This window comes from Alligator mississippiensis, chromosome 2 (genome assembly GCF_030867095.1).
Source record: "Alligator mississippiensis isolate rAllMis1 chromosome 2, rAllMis1, whole genome shotgun sequence".
Taxonomy (NCBI): domain Eukaryota; kingdom Metazoa; phylum Chordata; order Crocodylia; family Alligatoridae; genus Alligator; species Alligator mississippiensis.
This window is the reverse complement of record NC_081825.1, coordinates 218,020,353-218,046,378: the sequence shown is the minus strand read 5'-3', so window position 1 is coordinate 218,046,378 and position 26,026 is coordinate 218,020,353. Positions and strand designations below refer to the sequence as shown.

General features: G+C 41.5%; 1 protein-coding gene across 1 annotated transcript in view; it reads right to left on the bottom strand.

Annotated features, from left to right (window-relative positions):
• Positions 1-10,263: 10,263 nt before the first annotated feature.
• Positions 10,264-26,026, bottom strand: part of PDHX (pyruvate dehydrogenase complex component X) — a 114,738-nt gene continuing 98,975 nt past the window's right edge. Inside the window, exons 9-11 of the mRNA XM_006257993.4 lie at positions 24,304-24,462; positions 14,964-15,028; positions 10,264-11,414 (exon numbers count right to left, since the gene is read on the bottom strand). Coding sequence (XP_006258055.3) covers positions 11,150-11,414; positions 14,964-15,028; positions 24,304-24,462 — 489 coding nt within the window. The 3' untranslated portion in view covers positions 10,264-11,149. The remainder of the gene's footprint in view (positions 11,415-14,963; positions 15,029-24,303; positions 24,463-26,026) is intronic.

Here is a 26,026-nt window from a genome sequence, read left to right as displayed (position 1 = left end):
TAATTGCATGCTGCTTAAAAAACTTCATTTTCTTACTTTTAAACTTACTACCTACTGGTTTCATGTTATGACCCCTAGTTCTTGTATTGTGAGATGGCAAATAATAATCCTCTATTTACTGGTGAGGGGACTGCAGGTCCTTGACCACCTGGGCAATAGCGATCATCACCTGCTGGATTTCATTATCCAATGCAGGGCATCTAGGGCTTACACCAAGGCTAAAGCCCTTGACTTCAGAAGGGCCAACTTCAATGAGCTTAGGAGACTAGTGCGGGAGGCACTAAGGCCCCAGAAGGTAGAGGAGATGGGAGTTCACGAGGGATGGTTGTACCTTAAGGGGGCGATCCTCCAGGCCCAAAAGATAACAGTCCCTGAGAGAAGTAAGGGGGGTAAGAGTGCTCAGAAACCCCCTTGGCTCAGCAAAGGGCATTCAGGAATGCCTGAAGACTAAAAGGGAGGTGTACAACTAGTGGAAGGGAGGAGCTATCACCAAGGAGGAGTACTGCTCCTCGGCCCGGGAGTGTAGGAGGGCTATTAGGAAGGCCAAGGCAGAGATGGAACTCAGGCTAGCGTCCAGGATTAAGGACAACAAGAAGTCCTTTTTCAAGTACATTGGGAGCAAGAAGAGGGCACCAGGCAATGTAGGGCCCCTGCAAGATGCAAACGGTAATCTTGTGGCTACGCCAGACAAGAAAGCTGATATTTTTTAAAGTTTCTTTGCCTCTGTTTTCTTGAACAGGGACTGGGACATCCCACCTGCCAGAGGTAGGGACAAACTTGGGGATAGCTCTGTCAGGCCTTCAGTCAGTGCAGATGTAGTTAAGGATCTTCTAGAAGGGCTAGACATTTTTAAATCCACAGTCCCAGATGCCCTCCACCCAAGGGTGTTGTGGGAGCTGGCAGGGGTCATTGCGGAGCCCTTGGCCCGGCTGTATGAGCATTTGTGGTCATCTGGCCATGTGCCAGGGGATTGGAAACTGGCTAATGTGGTCCCAATTTTCAAGAACGGGAGGAAGGAGGACCCAAGTAACTGCAGGCCTGTAAGCCTCACCTCGGTGCTCGGGAAGCTCTTGGAGAGAATCATCAAGGAGCATATCTGTGGGGGGCCTGCAGGGGAGATCATGCTCAGGGGCAATCAGCATGGCTTCACCAAATGCAGGCCCCGCCTGACCAACCTGATTGCCTTTTATGACCAAGTAACTAAATCCTTAGATGATGGTGTCGCCATGGACATAGTCTTTCTAGACTTTAAGAAGGCCTCTGACACTGTCTCTCACCCCATCCTCATCAATAAATTAAGTGACTGTGACATTGATGCCTACACAGTTGGATGGGTAAAATATTGGCTGATGGGGTGCACCCAGAGGGTAGTGGTGGATGGGTTGTACTCAACCTGGTGAGATGTGAGCAGTGGGGTACCCCAGGGCTCGGTCCTCGGGCCCACACTGTTTAACATCTTCATCAGCGGCTTGGACGAGGGGGTGGAAAGCACGCTGTCCAAGTTTGCTGATGACGCTAAGATGCGGGGCGAGGTGGACACACTTGAAGGGAGAGGCTGCAAATAGATTTAAACACTACAAAAGTGGACAGATGAGAATAGGATGGGGTTCAATGTAGACAAATGCAGGGTGCTGCACCTTGGGAGAAGGAATCCACAGCATACATACAGGCTGGGGAGTTCCGTTCTTGAAAGCACAGAGGCGGAAAGGGATCTTGGAGTCATTATTGACTCCAAGATGAACATGAGCCACCAATGCCAGACCACAGCCAGCAAGGCCAGCCATACCTTGTCATGCATCCAAAAATGCATTTCAAGCCGGTCCAGAGAAGTGATACCCCACCTCCATGTGACTTTGGTCAGGCTGCAGTTGGGAGTACTGCATCCAGTACTGGGCGCTGCACTTCAAAAGGGATGTGGCCAGCGTGGAGAGGGTTCAGAGGAGGGCCACCTGCTTGGTGAGAGGGCAGCAGGACAGGCCCTACGAGGAGAGACTGAGGGACCTGAATCTGTTCAGCCTCAGCAAGAGGAGGCGGAGGGGAGACCTGGTGGCTGCCTACAAACTCATCAGGGGAGATCAACAGCAAACAGGTAGAGCCCTTTTCTCCCCAGCACCACCTGGGGTGATGAGGAACAATGGTAATAAGCTGATGGAGAATAGGTTTAGGTTCGAGATCAGAAGGCAATATTTTACAGTTAGGGTGGCCAAAATCTGGAACCAACTTCCCAGGGAAGTGGTCCTTGCCCCTACCTTGGACAAATTCAAGAGGAGGTGGGATGATCACCTGTCTAGGGTCTTGTGAACCCAGGATTCATTCCTGCCTGTGGCAGGGGGTCAGGCTAGATGATCTGATCAGGTCCCTCCTGACCCTAGCTACTATGAAACTACTATGAAACTTTCTCTTCTCCACTCATGTCCCCACTCAAGCATCACTTTTCTTAGCTGAATAGGCTTAGCCTCTTTAGCCTTTCCCTGTATGGAAGCCTCTCCACATGACTAATCATCCTTGTTGTTCTTCTGTATACCTTCGCTAGTTCTCCCATATCCTTTTTGAGGTGTGGGGACCAAAACCGGGCACAGTGTTCAAGGTGCAGATGCACAATGGAAGGGGCGTAATGATGCTATTTACTGTTTTGTTTACAATTCCCTTAATTCCTAGCATTTTGTTTCCCTCTGGATGGCTGCTGAGCACCGAGCTGATGTTTTCAGCAAACTGTCCACAATGACTCTCAGATTTTTTTCCTATGTGGTAACAAGCTTATGTAGAGCCCATGATAGTATAGGTATAGTTTGGATTATTTTTGCCCATGTGCATCAAAAATACCTAGTGGAAAAAGTGAACAGAATTGACATAAATCATAGCAAGTCAAAGGAGTGCACACTAAAACTTTGCAAGGCCATACATCTTGGGAATAAACATGGTTTGCTTATTAGCCTGAGAAGAGAGCTGTCACTAATGCAGGTTCTATTCCACAGTTACAAAGTGAGTAGTGGAAGACATGTCTCAGTCATTTCAGCCTACAAGTATCTTTGCTGCCATGTTTGCCACAATACAGTTCTGAATCTATGCCTCCAGGTGCAAAGTTATTAGTCCCATGCTGGAACTCTCCACACAATTAGAAGGTGAGTGAATTTAGTGTTTTTGAAAGATAATAGATCATCTCATCAGCTATGGACAGCAAAGTCCTTATTCATAAAATGAGTACAGCAAAAGTATCAGCAGTGCAAGATTTCCAGAGATGCTTTTCCCCTGGTAACTGCCTTCTCACCCCCATGTACAAGTTAAATCACTTCCCTACTCAATTCCTCACCAAAGATCATTCATTTTTACTGGTGGTTTTTGCGATGGAGACACCCGACCTAAATTTAAATCTATTCATTGTACAGTCATCAGGCAACCACACCATGATTTTGTGTCCGTGTTAACACAAGCCAGTTTTAGACAACAACTTACCAGCGTAAGAGTCTAGATTATACAGGCAGTCCCATTAAGAACACATTTACTTTCTTTATTGCATTGTACAGTGCACATTTAGACCCAGATCAGTGCAGTCCTCCTCCACTGTTTCAAAGTTATGCAGCTATCATTAACTCATTAAAATATCACATACTTTGTCCCTATACCGTACATTGCAATTATTATTTTTTAGAGTACAATATACACAACATGTTTGGATGACCCCACTGGAAAGCAAAGATGTTTTAAAGCAAAAAGCTGGGGTTGAGAGCAGGGCTTATGTTCTATTTCTTGTTTTGCTAGGTTTGTTTTGTGATCTTGGGCAAAAGTCAAGTTTGGCACAGGGTCTCAATGGTATAAAGGGGTATAACTCCTGAAGCCAATGGTAATACAGTCATTAAACACTTTTGAGGATCCAGTCATTTGTCCTGAAAATATAACTTCCATGTACTTAACATGCAAATGCTCGCTATTGATAAAAATCAGGAACCTTGCATCTTGCTGTCTACATCTCGTCAGTGGCTCTCTTGCACTTTTGAGAGTTCAGCTCTTTCTGTTCATGTAGTTAGAAAACATACCCTTTCAGGTCCTTAAGTTTGGTTGAAGTTTTGTGAAGTTTAATCCAGGTAAGTGTTTGTGAAGTGCTTGTGGAACAGGGCTTAGAACATCAAATCTTTTGTGCCACTTAGAAGACTTTCCCTGATGAGAGGAAAAACGTAACTTGAGTTTTACAGTGTGCAAGGTTTCTTAGAAACCTCTGAACAAACTGTTGCTCCTAGTGACCTCAACTGGAGTTTCAGGGGCTTAGTACTTTTGAAATCAAGCCTTGTTTCTAACCCTTGAAGTTGCAAAAATAGGGCTACATAGTATTACTTGAGCCAGGCTTCCTGTATTTGCAGACAGAGCATCTGTGGCTCAGCCAAACAGCAGTGAGAGGAAATTAATATATTTAGTTTAAGTGCCGTTAGAATGTTTGGGGCAGCAGTAACACTATCAAAATCCATTTCCCCCTACTGCTATTTCAGAAAATTAAGCAAATATGGCAATTGATCAACTTAAAAACAAACAAACCTAAAACAGGGCTGGAAAAAAATGGTCATCCCTCCCTCTCCCTTCTCCCCCCCTGCAAAAAAAATTTTTTAAAAGAGAACCCCCCCCCCCCCCCCCCCGAGGTTCTGTAGGAAAGGTAAAATGGGTTGAGAGAGAGCTCTTCCCATCAGCCAAAAGCAAGAGCACTGCAAATTGACTAAATGTCTACTAACTGGATGATGGTTTAGGTGCTGTATCACTTTTTCTTTTAGTGTTTGTGCACTTCTAGTATTCAGACATACTATTCGCTGTTATAGACCGTGTACAATCGCAGAATCAAATATGGTCCGTCTCATAGAGCTTACCAGAAATATAAGATAAACAGGTGTTTCCTTGTTCTCCCCACATTTATTCTCATATATGTGACTATATTGGGTCAATGTGATAAACAGTGGTATCAGTGTAAGAGTAGCTAAGCTACTGTCAATCATCTTGTAGGCATAACAGTAAAAGAGTTCTAAGGATTTAAAGGATAACGAAGTAGCTTTGTGAGTATTTGTAGGGACCTTGCTGGTGTATCTTTTGAAACTGCAAGTTGACATTTCTTGATAGTCTGTTCATGCCAGTCCCAACAAATGCCTAGCATATTATTGTGACTTGCATATAGTTGATTCATTGCTTACTATCCTATTCCAGGAAGGAAAAAAGCAAGCACAGGGGAGCAAAAGACCTTACTTTGAAAATCTTTATGAGCAGGATAGCCAAGTAGTAGTCTGCTGGTTCCCTCTGAATTAGGAGACAAGAGCATTCTTCTCCTCTGGGTCCCTACCAGAATTGCCTTTTCTGTTCAAATCCGTACCTTAAATATCCCTTTGTTAACCCCTTTTTTGCCTATCTTCTGAGCTTTGCTACACTCATGTAATTCCCCTGCAACTTCCTCTCCGCTTCCAAACCCACTTATTTTCTGACTTTCCCAAACTTCCTTGAAATATTTCATCTTGACATGGGATATAGCATGGGAAACTTGAAGCGAGGTTGGTTTCTTTGTAAATGTTGCATTTTATTGCCCTCAGAAAAAGCTTCCACTTAAAAGCCAGCTTAGCTTCAACTGCATCTCTGGTGTAATAGCTCTTGAAGTGAGTTCACATACTCTCTCCCTTTGTGTGTTTTAGGCTCTGGGCATTCTGCATTAACTGCATCTACATCCCCTGTGCTGCAGCAGCACCACTACTACATGCATTATGCTGTAATCCCTCATGGAAGAAGTGGCTGTTTCTTTGTCAGTGCTATTGTGGCCACAGTCTTTGGGGCCCCAGAGTTTCTAGGGCAATACATTGTCAACAGCCTGGGTAATATTCCCATGAATAATGGTCAGAAGTGCAGGCACACATCCAAATTAGGAACGTGTGTGTGCCCTGCACAACTGGGATGGAGATCTGAGTATCAGAACATAGAAAGGGACCAGTGCAAGATTGTTCCTAGTGTTTAATTATGGGATGGTTTGGATAGGGCTGATCCTGCCTCAGGGAGGGGATTGGACTAGATGACCTCTGGAGGTCCCTTCCAGCCCTACTGCTCTATGACTCTATGTTCATAAAGTCAATATTTTTGTTTGAAGCAGTATCGGTTAAGCACGTTATTTGGCACAGCCACTAACCTGTAATTTCTGTAGTGTCTAACAGGGCTCTTCACGAGTGGGAACTAACAAAGCCCAATATACTACGTATATAGGAATAAATCAATATACAAGACAAAAAGATCAAATTAAAGGCGGCATGAGCCCACTTACTTTACAGTGGGCTATTTCAAAGATTACATTTCCAACAATTCATTCTATAGAACAGATTTCAGGGAAATAACATTTCACATTCAATGATAATGTAATTCAACAGGAGTCAACGTTGCTGGCAGGCATGTCACAAAGTAGTCCCACAACCTCTCCAAGTCATCTCGGCCTGCCCAGTATATTGTACTCTGCTCCCTCTCTGTGCTCCCTGCCCAATTTGCTGCTTTGCTTTCTGTTTCCTGTCCCCTCCCTGATCTGCCATGTGCCACACACAGAGGCTGTGGCATCTGTGAAGCAAGTTGGCCATTCCTGATGCAATTAGAAATTAATTAGTATATGAAGGATATATGCTGTCAATCACTGATTCCATTTCAAACAAAACATACACCCTTTGTTTTTATTCTTTTCTCAACATTTCTTTTCAAGGGACAGTTGTATAAAAACCAACATATTCAAGCATATCTGTTTCAAAGAAGTTTATTCCCAGCAGTTAATGACAGCATATATTTTATAAAGCTTGATCATCTTTCTGACTCTTCCTATCTAAGAAATTAGATCCCATCTTCATAAGCCTCTTGCTCAAACATGCCAAAAGTTACTAACATTAGAAAATGCACAAAGAACAAAGCATGAGATATTTGATATTTGAGTTTTTTTATTTAAAGTAAATTTGTTTTAACTGTTAAAAGGTTTCTAAAACATCTTATGCATAAGGCCTTTTCTTTTTAAATCCATATTTTTCAGCCTGCAATATCTGCTGTTTATTTTTATCTGGGCTAGTAACACTTAGATTCATAGATGTTAGGGTCGGAAGGGACCTCAATAGATCATCGAGTTCGACCCCCTGCATAGGCAGGAAAGAGTGCTGAGTCTAGATGACCCCAGCTAGATGCATATCCAACCTCCTCTTGAAGACCCCCAGGGTAGGGGAGAGTACCACCTCCCTTGGGAGCCCGTTCCAGACCTTGGCCACTCGAACTGTGAAGAAGTTCTTCCTAATGTCCAGTCTCTCTGCTCTCTGCTAGCTTGTGGCCATTATTTCTTGTAACCCCCGGGGGCGCCTTGGTGAATAAAACCTCACCAATTCCCTTCTGTGCCCCCGTGATGAACTTATAGGCAGCCACAAGGTCGCCTCTGAACCTTCTCTTGCGGAGGCTGAAAAGGTCCAGGTTCTCTAGTCTCTCCTCGTAGGGCTTGGCCTGCAAGCCCTTAACCATACGAGTGGCCCTTCTCTGGACCCTCTCCAGGTTATCCGCGTCCCTCTTGAATTGCGGTGCCCAGAATTGCACGCAGTACTCCCACTACGGTCTGACCAGCGCCCGATAGAGGGGAAGTATCACCTCCTTGGATCTGTTCGTCATACATCTGCTGATGCATGATAAAGTGCCATTAGCTTTTCTGATGGCTTCGTCACACTGCCGACTCATGTTCATCTTGGAGCCCAGTAGGACTCCAAGATCCCTTTCCACTTCCGTGCCACCCAGGCTTCCCACTTCTGCCATCTCATTTCACTTAAAGCAATTTGTGCTGTTGAATGCTGTGGTTGTTCTGTAATATTGATTAGGTTGACACTACAAAATATTTTCAGTTTTTGGCTGGCAAACATATATCACACCTCCTAAATTTTAGGCATAGGGCTTAATGTTGAGATGCTCATAAGTAAGCACTTAATATGATCTGAAGGGATGCAATCTACACGTGCCATTAATGCACAGCAGTAAACTATGGAGCTTATTGCTCCACCATTTGGTGCTCCCAGAAAGCTCCTGGGCATGCAGTTTATATGTGCAATTGGACTGCAGCACATTGAACAGGGTTGCAGCAGCCTCAGCTGGCAGGGGGCCCTGATGGCCAGCCTGCCAGCCCAGACCTTCTCCAACTGGGCTCAATGTGCTGTGAATGATCTGGCATGAGGGTACTCCAGTACAGGGCTAGCCAGCAGGCAGCCCCCACACTGGAGCACCCTCATGCCCCAAGCAGCCAGATCAGCATCTACACACGTGCTGCTGCGCATGAAAAACTCCATAGCTGAGTAGTACTTAAATACAAGTACTATCTTGCTGCGGAGTAAATTAGTTTCATGTGCCCTATTAGGGGCACACATACAGATGCCAAGACATTTACTGAGCACTTAATTAGTCAACTGCATAGTAAACGTATCATGTAGACACACTCAAGCAGCAGTATTTAGGTCTTACGTGAACTTAAATGGCATTTGCAAAGCTATAAGAGCAGCACAGTTCACCAAAATCTCACTGATAAATACATTCACGTTCTGATGATTCTGTATTTATATACAATAGCACCTTCCAGTGGCTCCCAAAGCAATTTGCAAACTACAGTTACTGTATAAAAATTATATATAGGAATCACTTTTCCCATCACTGAGCTGTGGCCACCAGTGCAGTGGCATATAAAACTGTTGGAGAGTGCACATCAATTCTAAGGAATACTTTTACACCAGAAAATGACTAGCATATCAGAACTTAAGGTTACATGGGGAGTTTTGCTGGACAGACTAGATTCAGAAATTAGAACTTATCACATTACATCACAACTAAGGCTAGAGTGCATGTCTACACATGCTTTGAGCACACAAGTAGCATCACCTTCTTATAAAAAAAAGAAAAAGACAGACAAATTTATGCTGGGTCTAAAAAAAAATAAAAATCAAAGTCTGGCATTAGGCATGCAACTTTGAAAATGTCAGCTGAAAATCAGCTAACTGACATGGAAATGCATAATAAACAATACTTAAGCAATTATAAATACACTCTGCTATTCAGAGGGTTCCTGAATTTCTGATGTTAGACTACTCAGGCACATTAATTAAATAAGCTAGTTTAAGTCAATGTTCTGGTCTTAATAATGGCTTCAGTTTTAATCTTATACTCACTTTTTAATTATTAAAAAAACTCAGTGGGAAAAGCATTCTTAAGTAGTTTGTATTTTAAAAGAACAAGAGAATGTGGTGAACTACAGAAAACAAAATACCGAGGCTCTAATGGTGACCAAGCAATCCAGGAATTGAATAGTACACTAATGGCTTATGCTGCCATGAGATTGCTTCGATAGAATTATTTCATTGGAAATGCTGGTAATGCTGCATATTGTCCCATTGTAAACTAACACTATAGAGCAGTGATTCTCAATCAGGGTGATGCGACACCCAGGGGTGCCTTGATATCCCTTCATGGAAGCTGTGGGGCGCCACACAATGTTAGACTCTTAGGCATGTAAAACATGATTCACAAGATAAACCTAGAGAATTCAATTAGGAATCAATATCATTAAAAATATTCTGACCTACTATGGTGTCTCTGAGCTCTTTACAACAGAAAAATTGCTATTTTTTTTTGTAATAAAAAAAGTCAAATCTAAGACCTGGCATTTTCCAAGGGGTGCTTTGAATCTAACTGGTTGAAAATTGCTGCCATCGAGTTGTCATTATGCTAATGCAAATATATGGCTATTGACCTCATCTTCTAACATAACTTAATATTCATCTAATTATGAAATATGTTTTGTAATTAAACATTTATTCCCTTCAGTCAAAGAGCAGCTTTACTAAGAGATTGGTACCTACATGTGAGAGAGATAAAAGCAACTTTTAAACAAGATATTCGGTTTGCAAAGCATTTTGATTTTAAGTTACCTAGCAGTTAATATGCCATGAAACAGTTGAAAAAGCATTATTAGAATCTGTGACACTGAAGCAAGCTTTGTGACATGGGGCAACTTCTAAATTATTTAATGAATCCCACAATTCATTTTTACTTAATAAATAATTTACAATTTATTACAGACAAGATTTACAATTAATAAAAATATATGGATTAAAATCCTGGCAACTTTGAAGTTAACAACAATGCTTCAGGTGACTTCAATGAGGTCAGGATTTTATTTCTGGTAAGCAGCATGTTTGCTAGTACCTCACAAGAGATGGAGGAGACAAATAGAAATCTTAAAATGGTATAGAACACACACACATGCACAATTCAAACATGTTTTTATTTAATATACAAGTATGCATATTTTCAAATCTAGCTGTGGCATCAGGTAGGCTATTTATTATTTTATTTTGAATATCAATATTTATATTCTTCATGTGATTTGGTCTTTACCCAGCACCATTTCTTTCCTGCCCGATCAGGGAAAGCTCAGAGTACGATGGAAGAAGAGTACAGTAAATTCTGTAATGTAAACCAAACCAAAAGTAACTTCTATTCCACCATGTTAACAGACCAAAGCAACTTATTCTGTCTCATAGAATTTTGTTAAGATTTTCAACAAAATCTGAGAACTTGAAGTTGACACAATCCAACTCTGACAGCAGCTTTTAGCTATAGATTTCTTTGCATATAAAGAAGCTAAGACATACTGCTGAAATGGATAGTTTGACCAACTTAATGCTGATTAGAATTTACAGGGACATTTCACACAGTGATGCTTTTTATTTTCTCACTGTGAAAGGACAGCAAATCCTTAAACAAGCACTGTCACATTCCCCTTTACATTTCACACAATATTCTTACACTAACCTCCCTATAACAGTCCCAAGCTATTTTCTTTGACTAAACAGTAACCTGTACAGTTAAATATCTTGTGCAGTTGATATTAAACATTTAAAGAACTTTAATATGTTAACATTATTTCTATATTTCTTTAAAGTATTTCAGCTTTTGTATAAAACTTGAGAGCTGGAAATGGTCAAAAAGAGGGTTCTGAAGAGTCTTTCAAGTTAATTCAAATAAATTAAATATTTTATTTGTCCATCTCACATTAACTATTTATTTCCTAATGAACTGTAATTTTTTTTTTTTTTTTGGTAACTTTGCTCCATATTTTGGCAAGGCAGAAACTGATTTATTATTCATTTTAACACAAGGCAAGTCGCATTGGATTCTCCATGTTTGCTTTCAAGGCCTCCAGGAACTTTGAAGCCAGTTCATCATCTACTACCCGACCATCACTCGACAGTGTCATTGTCATGAGCTGATGCTGCTGAAGCTTCTCATTCCCTTCTTCATCCTCAACAATCTTGAGTTCAGGCCGTGCTCGTCCCACAGCTAAAATGCAGGCCTGAGGAGGGTTTATGACAGCAATGAAACCGCTGATGCCAAACATGCCCAGATTGGAAATGCTAAAGGAAAAAAAAAAGTCACATATGGGTATCAAAATCTATATGCTCCCGAAAAGCAAAAGCAATCCATAGCATAAGTTCTTGGGTGAAGTTCTGTCAAACTTCTGACCCCTTTGAATCCCAATGTCAACAGGGCTGCTTCAGGTAAGGGCAGCATTAAACCTGTCATATCATAAAATATATTGATTTTTTTTAAGTGGTTTAGGTATATGCCTCATTTATTCATATAAAGATACCCTTGCACTGCTGCAGAGTTGAGATATAGGTGTCTGTGGAAAGTTTACTACTAAGGAGTTTGCGTTAACAGCTTCAAATTGCTCTGGGGAGATTGACACCGTGCAAAAAATGGGAGATACTATCTGAACAGGAAGTGTTGTTGAAGGCATCTATAAAAATGCCTAATCGGCACATACTGACTGCAGCTTCCAGAAGTGAGGCTCTAGCTCCAATTAAATTGATCCTTTGGACTTGTCTACCTGCTGTCTCCTATAAGCGACTCCCAGCTGATGGACAAGAGGCTAGCTGCTGCAGGAAAGATGCAATACAAAACCATCCTCTTTGAATCCAGTCCCTGAATTACAGCAGAGTTCTAATAGACCCACGCTACCATATTTACTCAAATACAACATACACCATTTTTCCTATGGAATTTGGATTTGCATCTTAAACAAGTATACCCAGGGAGCAAAGGGCTTGATCCTGCTGAAGCTGAACTGCCCAAACCCTCTTCTCATGCTGGGTGGGCAGCCTGCAGCACCTGCCAAATCAGATGAGGGCCTACCGAGCTCCACTGCAGGGGCTAGGTAGTTCAGCTCCAGCAAGATCAGGCCTTCGACTGATGCTGCTGGTTGAGTCAAACTGCCCAACCCCTCTTCTCTTCTCAAGCCAGGCGGGCAGTCAGCATCACTTGTGGAATCAATTGAGGGCCCAATCCTGCTGCAGCCAAACTGTCTGGCCCCTCTTCTCAGGTTGAATGGACCCTCAAACGACTCTGCAGGTGCTGCTGACTAGGATCAGGCCCTGGCTGCAGCTTGAGCAGAGCAGCCAGGCAATTTGGCTCATCCAACAGCGCCTGCAGCCCCCTGCAGCAAGGGAGTTAATAGAGCAGCCACAGATTTTTGCTCCCCTCTCCACTGCAGCTGCCTGCATTTTCCCTGTGAACATTTTTAAGTATTGATATTTTTAAGGAAAGATCTTGTTTTCTTCATTCTATTTTTCAAAAATCAGCTGTGCATCTTGGGGCATGTGGTATGCAAGGAAATACAGTATATCATTTCTCAAATGTACAGTATTCTGAGCATAGGAAAAGGAACGAAGACGAGAGACATATAGTAAAGGAGGAAGAAGACCAGTTATTGTTCCCTGAATGCAAAAGAACATTTCTCCTTCAGCCTTCTCTACAGCTGATTAGTGCAGAGTGCTGGTCAGGGATGGAACAGCTCAAGTCATTTTTGTTTTCTCCTAATCTTAGGTCACCCATATATCAGTCTGCTCGTGAATATAAACTGAAACAGCTGTCAGTTACAAAGGCTACTGATGATGAAACCGTGTAATTACAGCAGCTAATCATTACCAAGGCACAAGTAAACTATAAGTTCTACCCTCTTTTTCCTACGGGTATGGTCACCTCTGAGGAGGACGGGGTGGTAGACAAAGGATTATACAAGCTCTTCACATAAAACATATATATATATATATGGAGATGCTAGAACAGATCATAAGTTTACCACACTTCTTTTACAATCTGAATGCTATTGTTTTTTCTTTTCTTCCCACTGAAGCCATTACTGTTAAGTAGGACATCTATTCCTCCACTGCTGGATTCCCACTACATCTTTTTTCTGCTGAAATACTTATGACCATCTAAGAGAGATTTTCTTTTGACAGATACTTCAGCTTGAAAATGCCATGTAAAAGAAATTGTTCTGTACTCTAGGCAGTTGTAGTCCAATTATGCTTCCCATATTAACAGCTTTATTTTTGTGAAAGATCTTTATTGCTAGAGTGTCTTTATTGCTAGCGTCCCAAAACATAGTCACCAATTGTTCATTATAAATCCAGATTTGTGTCAATGCCATTAAAACTCTGCACAGTTAATAAAAAAAAAATTGCAAGTAGTCAGAAGTTAAGATTTCCATAGCAGTGTTAGCTACTGTGTTTAATGGTACTATTGGTCATAAAATGTAATATATTGAGATGCACATTTCACCAGAAAAAAAAAGAATTGGATAAGATGAAGTCAGGTTAATACTGCTAATATAAATTTAACTACGAAACTGCCTGAACATTTATGATTTTAACTGTGCAACTGTGTCAATGCATTTAAATGTTGGCATTTAGCCCATGCCATTTATTTAATTTTTCTGTATTTCATTTCCTCTTTTTGTAGTGTTCATTTTAAAGAAAAAGGACATAAATGGTCTGATATAGGCTTTAAAATGCACAGCTCACAGATCGACGTGCGCGCTAAGACAGTTAGCTTTCCAGCTTTTTTCTGCAATGCAGGATTCAATTAGGCAAGAGCACATGTGAGGTCTTTGCAATAAAAGGAGATGGACATTTCTTATTTAAAAGGTTGCAATTTACCTTACAAAGCAAACATTTGATACTGGGTTTTCATAACTACAAAATGTAATGTAGAAGAAAACAGCCTCTACTACATATGGACTTACATACTGCATTTGCACAAATTCAGAATAACTCTGAATTTAAGACAACCTCACAACAATTAGATGCTAGACATGGAAAATGTGTATTTACATGTGTTATAATTTTCTATTTCTAGAATCTAATTATTGGAGGGTCATCTTAAATTCATCCCTCCCATGGCTGCAGCAGGGAAATGGCTGCAGGAGGGCAGGTAGTAAGTAGGGCAGGCAGAGGGAAAGTCAAATGGCCTGACCCCTGCCCCCACACCTCCCCACATCACTTGCTCTCCCATGTTGCCCGTCCCCCTCATGGCCCTGCACCCCTGCCACTTTTCCCCCACCTGCCTGCCCTGCCTCAGCACCTGGGCCTTCTAGCACCTACCCCCACTTGATTCCCCCTGCCACTTGCCCCCTCTCCTGCCCCCTCCACCTGCCTGAGTCCCCTGATGCCAGCCCCTCCTGGCACCTACCCCCTCCAAGTTGCCTTCCATCCTCCCTGCTCCCCCTTTAAAGCCTGCTCCCTCCCATGCCATCACTGTTACATGCCTTCCCCTTCCATCCCTGGCTCTGGCTAGGGCCCTGCTCTGGCCTGGGGCAGGAGGCATGGAGCCATGCTCTCTGCTCTGGCTGCCTCAACCAGAGTCAGAGCTGCAACAGGAAGTGAAATGGAGGCAGACAGACATGTCCAGAAATCTTGTTAAAGAAGTTTCTCTCCTGACACAGAACGCAGACTAGCTCATACTCTTGAATTCCTGTATCTTTTCTCATAATCACATAATGCATTTTCACACGTATACTGGCTGATTCTACAAGATAATGTGTTCACTCACAACAGAATATCTGAGTGCAAGACAGTCCCAAGCCCATACCGTACCTACAAAATACTGATAAAGACTTTTACCTAAAAGATCCTCCCTGGTATTCTTCAGGTAACAATTTTCCATCTCTTGCTTTCTTTGCTAAGGCCTAAGAAAATGAAAATAGAAAACAACAGTTCATTCAAAATGTTAGAATAGAGTTGTAGCAATGTAACTGGTGCAATAAAAGATACCATCTACCCAAATCCTTGCCTCATTTTATAAGAAGCTATTTCATAACCTGCATAGTGGAACTCTGATTTGGTTAGAATAGTTGTGTTAATTTCAATGGGATTAAAGGGGCCTAGCGAGGAAAGGGTATTACTATAATGCTGTCACTGCACAACATTAAGCAGTTAAATACAGTTCAGAGTTCCAAGACCAGAGACCCCAGCCTGCATAGTCCAATGGCAGCAACTGCCATTTAAAATTCCTTAATCTTTTTAAAAAATTAAAGATACTAAAAAAAGAAGTAAAAAATAATGAAGGCACTTGAAATGTGAAAATTAAAGGCTTACTTAATATTTTACAATAACTTTACTCCCTTTCCTTTTGGCTTGTAAAGGATCATGTCTCACCCAACTTGAAAACCTTTCAGCTAGTATTAAAAATAAAATTAAAATGTCCTGAAGAAAAAAAAAAGTGTTAGTTGAGATTGTCTGGAACAGTTGCAATGACCTTTTACAAATAATTTAGACTTCTTTTGTCTTCAAGGAAGTAAGGGCCTTGGCTGACATTTGTGGCAATTGTAAATAATTACAATAATAATAAAGTGTAACATGCCCACATGTTCAGCCAATTTATTATGATAAAAGGGCAAACCACATTTAATATGGAAATTTCTGTGGTTGGTTTGTACCACACTTTAATCTGAAATGCACACGTGGCTGGATTTGGGCTACACAGCATGGCTTTAAAAGTCCCCATATGCCATTCAGACTGAGACATGTCTACTACAGGGGGAGCTGTGAATGGAGAAGCCCCCCACTCTCCAGCTTCCTCATACCTAGATGCGTGCAACCAGCTGCACGCCCTTGCAGATCCTCAATGGGATCTGAGGAATTTCATCCCAGATCCCAACAACTGTGCATGCTGCCATGCCAGGTTGAACATTGGGCATGGCAGGATGCTCAATTGCTAGGATTCAGGATAAAATTCCTCAGATTCCAATATGCATGCAGCATGTGCCAGGGTCCTAATAAAAACACATGCATAACCACAGATAACACAATAACAAAAGTAGAAAGTGTTGTTTATACCTCTGGTGCTGACCCTTACAATCTCACTGGAGAAAGACAGATATAGCACATAGCTTTAGCATCCAACTGGGGACCTGGTAAACTCATAACAATTTCACTGCTTAAGACACTACTTTAAATGGTCTTGCAGGTTCACAGCATTGCTTGGCTAGCTAAGCTAGCCTTTTATTAAATGGAAGTCAAAGGGAGACAGAGAAGAAATGGGGGAGGGGGGAAGGGCAGAGAGGAGGGGGAAGTGACAGGAAAAAAAGGATGAAAGCATGGACTCAAGTCTGACATCCCAGATGCTGATCAAGAGGATAAAAAACGGAGGCCAGAAGAAGTGGTGGCTCTCTCATTTGGCCTGCTTTCTTTGAAGATAAGGAAATGGAAGCCTAGCAGTCTCTTACAGCCCAGAAGGCAGCAGTTTCCAGCATTACCTCAAACTCTTTATCAAGCATCTTATAAGAGGCTGGTGGTAAGAACAGCTAATTCCCTCGTTTCTCCTCCATTAATTCACCCTAATTTCTGATTAATCAATTTTGGTTCATTCTCCTTTTCTTTACTAGTGCTTTTAAAGTTTTGGAGCAGGATCTCGAAATGCGGCAAGGGTTTGGGCCAGGCCCACCCAGAAATATGCATTCACATTTATCCAAGTTAAAAGCCTTTGAAAAAACAACCAGCTTGCGCACACACAGGAGAGATTGTTTTGGCTGTTAAAAATCACAATATCTGAATAGTTTGTTCTTGCTGAACATGCTCCATCCTCTCATAACTATTCATATTGATCAAACTGCACGAGTCTTCCCCAAAGAGCTCTTACATATGGACTGAGTACACATGCATAGTCCCAACACAATGAATGAATGAATGAATGAATGAATGAATGAATGAATGAATGTGATGCTGCAAAGGGCTTCAAATGGTTTTCCCTGTAACTATTATTTTCAGTTGCTCTGGATCAGGGTAGGGCTACCACCAGAAATAAAAAGAGGGATATTAACATCCCTCGCATCCAGAGGGGTGGGAAGGCTATAGTAGTTTGTCCTGGCAAAAAAGCTGCAGCTAAGGGTAGAAGGAGGAGTAAACTGTAACAGACTGGTGAAGCAGAGAAAATTAGTATGGGGAAATTTTTGACTAGGAATTGGAGTGGAAGACAGTAAGGTAGGTAGGCAAGGCTGCTAAGGCCAGGAGATTGAAAACTAGGATAGAGAAGGCTGAGACTGAGAGCTGATGAGGGAAATAGGGCAGGGACTATCAGCCAGTTGGCTGGAGGAACACTGAAACTGACGAAACATTCAGGGAGGGAGGAGACTGGCTACATAAGGAGACTGGGACTAATGGAAAGGAGAGACACTTGACAAGACACTGGATTGAAGAGAACTGGAAGAGTCAGAGAAAAGAAATCAGAGCTGGGTGAAGACTCTGGAATGGATGACAAGCCCAAGAAAGAAAGAAAATCTGGAACTGTTCGCAAGAACTGAGTGTCAGAGGGTGAATGACAGAGAGAAATATCACTCAGTAAGGAAACCGTTCTAGGATGAGAAGCCTGATATTTGGAAACTAGTAATGGATATGCACAGAGTCAGGCATGATGGGGTGGATAATACAGAGCAGAATGGCCAAATTTAGGGAAAAAGGCAAGAGTCCATGCCCATTACAGATTATCCTCGCCTCTGCCCACTCACTAAACTTGAAGGAAATACAAGGTTCTCAACTCTCAGCATTTCGCTGCTTTTAGAAAATAACTTGAGAACCAACACAATGTTTGCCTTACCCCATCTAGTATCAGTCAGAAAAGACCACAATCAGTTACTACATTACTATGGTACTCCAAGTACCATAGGATCGTGCAACACCTCTGTAGGTTCGAAACCTGTTCATGACCCTGATGGGAGTTGATATGGTGCTTTGTGATAGAATCTCTAGGTTTAAGGGAGAGAGGGGACTTGTTTGTTTTTAATAAAAAGAAATTAAAAAACTACACTGAAAAGACACAAAATGAGGTTGCAAAAGTCATAGAACCATATAAAATAAGGGTTGGAAGGGACCTCAAGATGTCACCTAGTCCAACCCGCTGCTCAAAGCAGGACCATCCCCAACTAAATCATCCCAGCCAAGGCTTTGTCTAGCCAGGTCTTAAAAACCTCCAAGGATGAAGAGTCCACAACCTCTCTGGGTAACCTGTTCCAGTGCTTTACTAATCTCCTAGTGAGAAAGTTTTTCCCAAAATCTAATAACCTTCCCTTGTTGCAACTTGAGACCATTGCTCCTTGTTCTGTCATCTGCCACCACTGAGAACAGTCCAGCTCCATCCTCTTTCGAACCCCTCTTCATGTAGTTGAAGACTGCTGTTAAATCCCCTTAGTCTTCTCTTCTCTAAACTAAATAAGCCCAGTTCCCTCAGTCTTTCCTCATAAGTCATAAGCCCCAGCCCCCTCACCATTTTTGTTTCCCTGCACTGGACCCTCTCCAATTTGTCTACATCCTTTCTGTAGTGGGGGGCCCAAACTGAACACAATACTCCGGATGTGGCCTCACCAGTCCTGAATAGAGGAGAATAATCATTTCCCTTGACCTACTGGCAATACTCCTACTGATGTAGCACAGTATGTCATCAGCCTTCTTTGCAACAAGGGTGCACTGTTTGCTCATATTCAGCTTATTGTCCACTTTAACCCCTAGCTCCTTTTCTGCAGAACTACTGCCCAGCCAGTCAGCCCCCAAGCCTGTACTGGTGGTGCATGGGATTGTTGCAACCTACATGCAGGACTCTGCACTTGTCCTTGTTGAACCTCATGAGATTCCTTTTGGCCCAACCTCCAATGTGTCCAGGTCACTGAATCCTAGCCCTACCCTCCAGTATATCTACTACTCCCCCCAGCTTGGTGTCATCTGCAAACTTTCTGAGGGTGTGCTCTATGCCATCTTCCCGGTCACTGATGAAGACATTGAGTAAAACTCGATCCAGGACTGACAGTTACAGGCAAACTATTCAAATTCTGTATGAAGGCATAATTATTACATTTTCTCAAAAAGATTATGGCCCTCACCACCTGAGCATCCATGTGCATACATAAATGCATCTTCCCAAACCCCTGTAAAATAAGAAAACATTATCATTTAATTGACAGGGGAGCTAAGGTACACAAAGATTATGATTAAGAAATATGAGATTTGGGTGCCTAGTTTGAAACTATGGAATTTATTATTTTCAGTTTATGTAACATAAATCTATTAATCTATACCAACCATGGACTAGCCAACATTTCTGCAAATCAGTTCCTACAGTCAGGCACTCAGACAATGAGGGAATCTCATGTCACCCATTACTGATCATGTATCAACAGTTTGGTTTAAATGAGTTGCCCAGCATCAAACTGACTGAAACTCTGTACCAGGCAGCGAGAACTCAATTTCTCCAGTGAAGCATTCAACTGTTTTCACCAACTGAATGACTGTAACCCCCTGCCTTATTCACTGCAAACCTTCCAACTCCTATAAAAACACAGCAGTGGTCCTATGGACAAAAGCTTTTTTCAGTATACAGCAAGCCCATGCTGTGCTCTGAATGAAGCAAGGATTCTGTGAAAAACATACCATGTGAGTTTACAATTAAAGATGGTGTCACAATGCATGTGAAAAGGAGGGGCAGATTTTGGCTGAGCATGAAAACTTACTTCAGGAATCTCCTAATTGCCAAGTATTTGACTTTCCAACCTTAATTTTGCTTTTCATGTCATTTTTGTGCAAACTTGTACCTACTTTATATGAAAGATCACAAGCTATAAAAAGTCAAGCCACAGACTATTAATATAGCAGTCAAATTTGGTACTTAATAAAAGGGAAGATAATGGGGTTGTTCTCTTTAAAATGTCAAGTAGCATGCATTACCCCACACTGGAACAACAGCAACACTATGCCTTTCTTCCAGGCAAAAGCAACTATTTCCAAAACTCATCAGAGCATGGAAGACGAGACGCCTTCCCCCATGCTAACTAGGAGGTGTGGGGGGAACCTCATCTTATATTTGAGTAAATGCTTGATATTGTAAAAACATCTGCAATTAAAAAGTAATTCAAATTGCTCAGATAAGAATTTGACATATGGACTGAATACTGGCCATAAGCAATGGACAACTATGAACAGCAGTTTACAGAAGAGAGAGGCATTTCTTTGATCATTTTTAGGATTAGTCTAATTACATTTTAACTATGTGGCAGAGAGAATAAAATGCTGAATTCATGAACTTCAAGATACTAAACTGGAAGCAATGCTGTAGTGACAACAAAACTACATATTTTCACTTTTCCCCATGTGGAAAAATATCTGTTTTTTTTCCATCCAAAAGAGCAAACAGAGGGAAATAGCCAAGATCAAAATCTCCTATTCTAATGGGCAGTGAGAATCAGATGTTTTGGTACATACTCAGAAAACCATATAAAAAGGTTCTTACATTTTAGAGGGACTGCTTGAAGAATGAGGTACAATTCTACAAAAGGGCATCATAATCTTGCCCAGGGGTTCTACTTATTTAGCTTTTTGGAAATTTGTTTGGAAAAACATAAAGGTCAAAAAGGACAACATGTATAATTTGTTCAAAAGTAAAGCAAAGTTCAGCCAAATCAATGGCAATGTTCTGATATGCCTACTGCAGATAAGTTTGGTTTGGTTCTAAGTGAGGATGGAGAGTTGACCAAGTGCAATTACAAAGGGCGGTATTTTTAAGTTGTACTCCTTTTCTCTCTTTAAGCTTTACCAAACTACTTTTTCCTTGACACTCGTTTGTCTACATGAAATTTGCATCAAAATTATGCTTCTTAGGTAGCAATACTTCTAGGTGTTTTTCTTTTATGAATTGGAAGTTCGCATTAAATAAATAGAACTTTTGTTCTATGGAGATAAGCAATTAGTAAAAATATTTGCTACTTCCCTCTTTTTTTTCTCCCCTTGACAGTTTACTCCCTCTGTTCTGTATTACAGTCAAGGTAGCTAGAGCTTGGTTGACAGGGCCAATTAGAGAGACACCAGAACAGTTATCTAAGAACTACCTCCAGTGTACGACCCACTCCCAGGAGATAGAAAATAATTTTTATTTGTGCTTTTGTTATTCTGCTCAACTATGTTAATATATTGCATTGCTACAACATGTTTACGAGAGAATTCAGACCACCTAATGAATAGTAATGATGTAGCATCACAACTTCCTTATAAGGCACATGTTCTTATCCCTTTTTTGCAGATGAATGCTTGTACTTTGCTTTGAAACTATAAAACAATGATTTTATGATCTGAACTGCCTCTGAATCTTACATCTGTGATATAAGACCTTACTTCCACTGAAAATAATGGCACTTACCTATGGTAATGCAAAACGAAGTCAGAACTGCAACTCAAGTCAGGATACATTAATTTACATTGCAACTAGGAAGAATCTCAGTTTCATGAAAGAAGGTGAAAAAGTTTGTTTTGTAACAGTTCTGCCTTCATCCACAACATAACTTTTGAATAATGCAGCTAGACACTCATTTAAACATGGTTACTAGAGAGGATGACCCAACACATCAGCAAAATTTGTTGAGCCAGATATTTTCTAATGGGTGCTTTCCAATAAAAATATAGGGACCTTTCCTTCTTCTGAGATGAGCCTAAATGGGATAAAAACAGTGGTTGGAAGAATGGTGAATGAAGGCAAATATTTACGTCTCATCTGTGACGCTGATGTCCCGGCAAACAATTTTCTACCTTGTAGCTGCTTATAAGGAATCTTTCTATCAAGACTCTGAAAGGCTGCAGTGAACTATTGAGTACAATTATTGTAGCTGAGTTAAACTAGTAATTAGGAAATATAACGGGTTCTGATCCCAAAGAGCCACTGATGTGCTAAACAATCCGTAAGATTTTTAACAGGACAGGATACAGAAGGATACCATAAAGCAGAAAAACTGCTCTATTATGGCCACTGAACTGCAAAAGCTTGTTGGCGATATATCTCAAACAGTCTCAATAAAAAAGACACAAAGCTAACCCAGGGCATTGGAAAACTCTGACAGCATAGAATAAACATAAAACCTATAAAGAGAATATACAGGAACTTGTACTTTAAAAAAAATATCTAAAAGTAATTACAAAACCAGAGAAAGGCATCCATAGAAAGAACCCTTGTCTACACAACAGGGATAGTAAGAATATATAAAATAGGTGAACTAAAACTACTCACATGATCAAAATAAAGGTAATTTCATGTACACATGACCTGGAAATTAGTCAGAATTAGCACAAGGCAATAGGGGACACAGATGTAATCCAGCCATCAGGTGAAGCATCTGCCATACTATATGGGGACTCTCTCTAATCACAGTCTCTTAGATTAAAAAAGTGAAATAAAAATATTTTTCCAGTGCATACTGAAGTTGCTAAAGAAACAAAATTATGTCCATGGGTACACTCAATCCTGCACCCTTTCCTATGTTAGATCTAAGTATAGGTATGCAGTAGCTGCAGATGAATAGTCTAATTGAAAAGAAGAAAGGACTTGTAGAAATGAAAAATGTTTATCTTACGATCATAGGACACCTATACACAAGCAGCAAGGCTGCTCTAACGTGCTGTAATTACAGTGCGTTGGAGCAGGCTCAATTAAATCAAGTCTGCTGGAGAGTGGCAATTACTGCGCTCCAGACTCCAACATCTTGTGTGTCAGCATCCCCAATAAAAATGGCGGTGGCGGTGCTTTAACGAAAGCTTGCATCGCCATTTTTAAGTGCGGGGATGCTGATACGTGAGATGCTCCAGGCGCTTTAAATGGGGTATATAAACACCCATAGTGTTTAAGAATAATCCATTTTGGAACTCTTTCCAACAGTGCAGTGCTTCACAACAGTGCATTATCTTGCACAGAGTCAGTGATAGGAAATTAATCCCTTTTCTACCCTCTTCTTGTAACTGTAGTTCTCACATTCTTAACCTGCGTTGTTGGTTCAATGTACTTTTATGTACTGCGATTACAGAAAAGGAGATCTGAGAATAAGTAGCCTCTTGGAAAGAGTAACTGAACAGCTATATTAACCCAACACAGAAGCAGAGGTCAGTGAGGGAATTTGAAGCGTTTATTGTATTCTCTACTATCCTTGCCTTCTTGACTAGCTGGTAGGTCACTGAATTGCCTGACTTTTCTATCACAGCTGACACAAACTATTCTCTTTCAATAATGGTTGTATTTTTTTGTTTATTTTCATAAGCGTTGTTACTGTGAAGTGGGGAAAAAACGTTTCTTTCTTCTTCCAACCCTGGTATGCAGAAAAAATTCCACACGGAGTGAAACTGGGTGAAATGACAGACAGGAGGAACACTCATGCCTGCATTCACGTAGCTTTACACTCCAACAGTTTGCTTACCCCACAAGGGGAAGATTACACCTACATAAGGATCTCTGTGGTAGCAAAGATCTGTCATTGTGACTCCCAAGCCACAACTGATTTTCTGCAGCGAATGAGAAAGAGAATCAGCTGGGGTACTCCTGTACCTCAGCTACTCCTGCCTTCCACAGCAGCCTTCTGGCATTGTCGGTGACAGCTGTCACAATTAGAGTAGCTCTAATTTGCACTTGGCTTGGCATAATGTAGACCTACGGTCTGGGAGGCACAAAGCTAGCTAAAAGCCACCTTTGAGTAAAGCTTCTTTTCTGACTTCCGCTGAGCACACAATGGCTAGCCACAAATCAGGGCTGAAATATATCAAACAAAACAAATGGCTCCCCATCTACTTTCTAGAAAAAAAGACAGTGCAATTACTGAAAAATCTGAAATTACTTAATCTATTGCTAACAAAAGTTTGTCTAAATATATCAGTGTGATTTAAATGCTGAAGGCTGTAAATTTCTGTTTAACAAACAGCATTTAGCTGAGATTTCACTCGAAAATAAAATGGGCTAAATTATCCTTCTATTTAAAAACAAGACTGCTGAGAAAATGAAGAGTGGCAATTTATTATATTAGTAATTTTCAAATCTCAAAATACAGCAGCATCTTTAAAACCATTCTGAAACTGCTTTTAAGATCATTCACCTTCATCCAGATCATACCATATTCTTGGCTGCAAGAAACTAAACAGTCATTCCTAAGCCTCCTGTATATACAAGACTTACCTTTGCAGAGGCAGCAATTTCCTGTACTCCCTTGGCAGCAGCATCTCTTATGATTGGTGTAATAAGACCTCGGTCTGTTGCCACAGCAATAGAAATGTCGATGGATTGCAGCTGCCTGGGGCCCTCCCCATCCCAGGTCACGTTCACATCTGGCATTTGCTGAAAAACAGAAACACGAGACATAGCTGTTAAAAGAATAATGGTACAACCAATTATTAACGAAAAGGAAAGCCCTTTAAAATGAATGGAATTATGTAGGCATTTACCAAAGTAATTAGAATGCTATTTTAGACTGAAGGCAAGAACAGGTCACATCTGTCATCAGGACTGCCATGAGCAAGACAAGGAAAATAATAATACAAGACTTATCCTGAAGGTCTAAGAATAGACTTACTTTATTAGCAAGTATCTATTTAAACTAACTTTGTCAGCAAGTGTGAATTTATGCAGTGGAGACAGAAATTGTGCAGCAAGGGGGCAACCAGAAGGACTTCTGGATGCTTGGTATTGCTAGGAAACTAATGAATATATTAACAGGAGTCTCTAAATCCCCATTTGGTGTTTAAATGCATCACTTTGTGAATTCTTAAAATAAGAGTTACAAGTACGATGGCTTGCCCCAACTATAAAGAAATGTAAATTGATGCCTTAGATTTACATTTTATACTAAAGGACAGCAAGCAAAAGAAAATGAAAGCAGATGCAGAGGTAGTATTAGAGACACATGAGCACAGCCACGTTAATTGCTTTTACACTGCATCCCTTGGGCTCAATTCTGATCAAAGAAAGATTTCACAGATATATTCTAAAGGCTGAACTCCATTACTGGTGTAATGTTAACTTTGCAAAAGGATGGAATCAGATTGGAACTAGGAGACCATTTATGGTAAGATTAAAAGGGCTGAATCATATTAAACATAAAAAGCTTAAGGTGGCTCAGGTAGGTGTGGGGGATAAAATGGCTTGTCTTTAGCCTTCACCTCTAGGTCTCCTTTCAAATGCAATAGGGATCAAATATCAATGTGCCTGCTAAGTGATCTGATCAATAGGCCTTGAATCAGGGTGGCCTCCTTGTCAGGTCTTCGCCAGCCACCCTGCTCCTCAGGTAACCACCCACTTCACTCGCCTGCCATGCCTTGATGAAAAAATGACAGTTGTGACTAAGGCAGGAGGCAACCCATTACTCGCCCTGCTGACAAGGGCCTAATACCCAGTCCCGGAGGGCAACTCACATGCCATCCCTCTCTCGCTGGGGTCCCATTTACACCACTGGCTCTCACCCAGCCCCTTTCATACTGCCCTCTCTCAGGGGTCACGCTCACACCATCCGGCCTCACCAAGCTTTGGGTTTAGCTCTCCTCTCCTCAGTCAGTACCGGTGCATCTGATGGGTGTTTCCTACTACCCTCACCTGAGCATTGACTGAGTGATTGTACAACTGTAGGCCTATTTTGCTCCTAGCCCCTTGCTGGGCCACTGTGCCCCCACTGGGCCTCTTCACTCACCCACACTCACAGGGCTGCTCTGCTTGTCACCCCTCTCACATAGGGTCACTCAGCTTGTCACCCCTCTTGCACACAGCCTGACTCGCACCCCCAGGCTACTGCCTGGGTGCAGCTCCAGGTCCCTCCTCCAACCTAAGCTCTGCCTCAGGGCTCCTTAATGAGCCCTGGGCTCCCCCTGCTTGTTAGAACACCACCAGCGATGTGGGGCTGGGATTATAA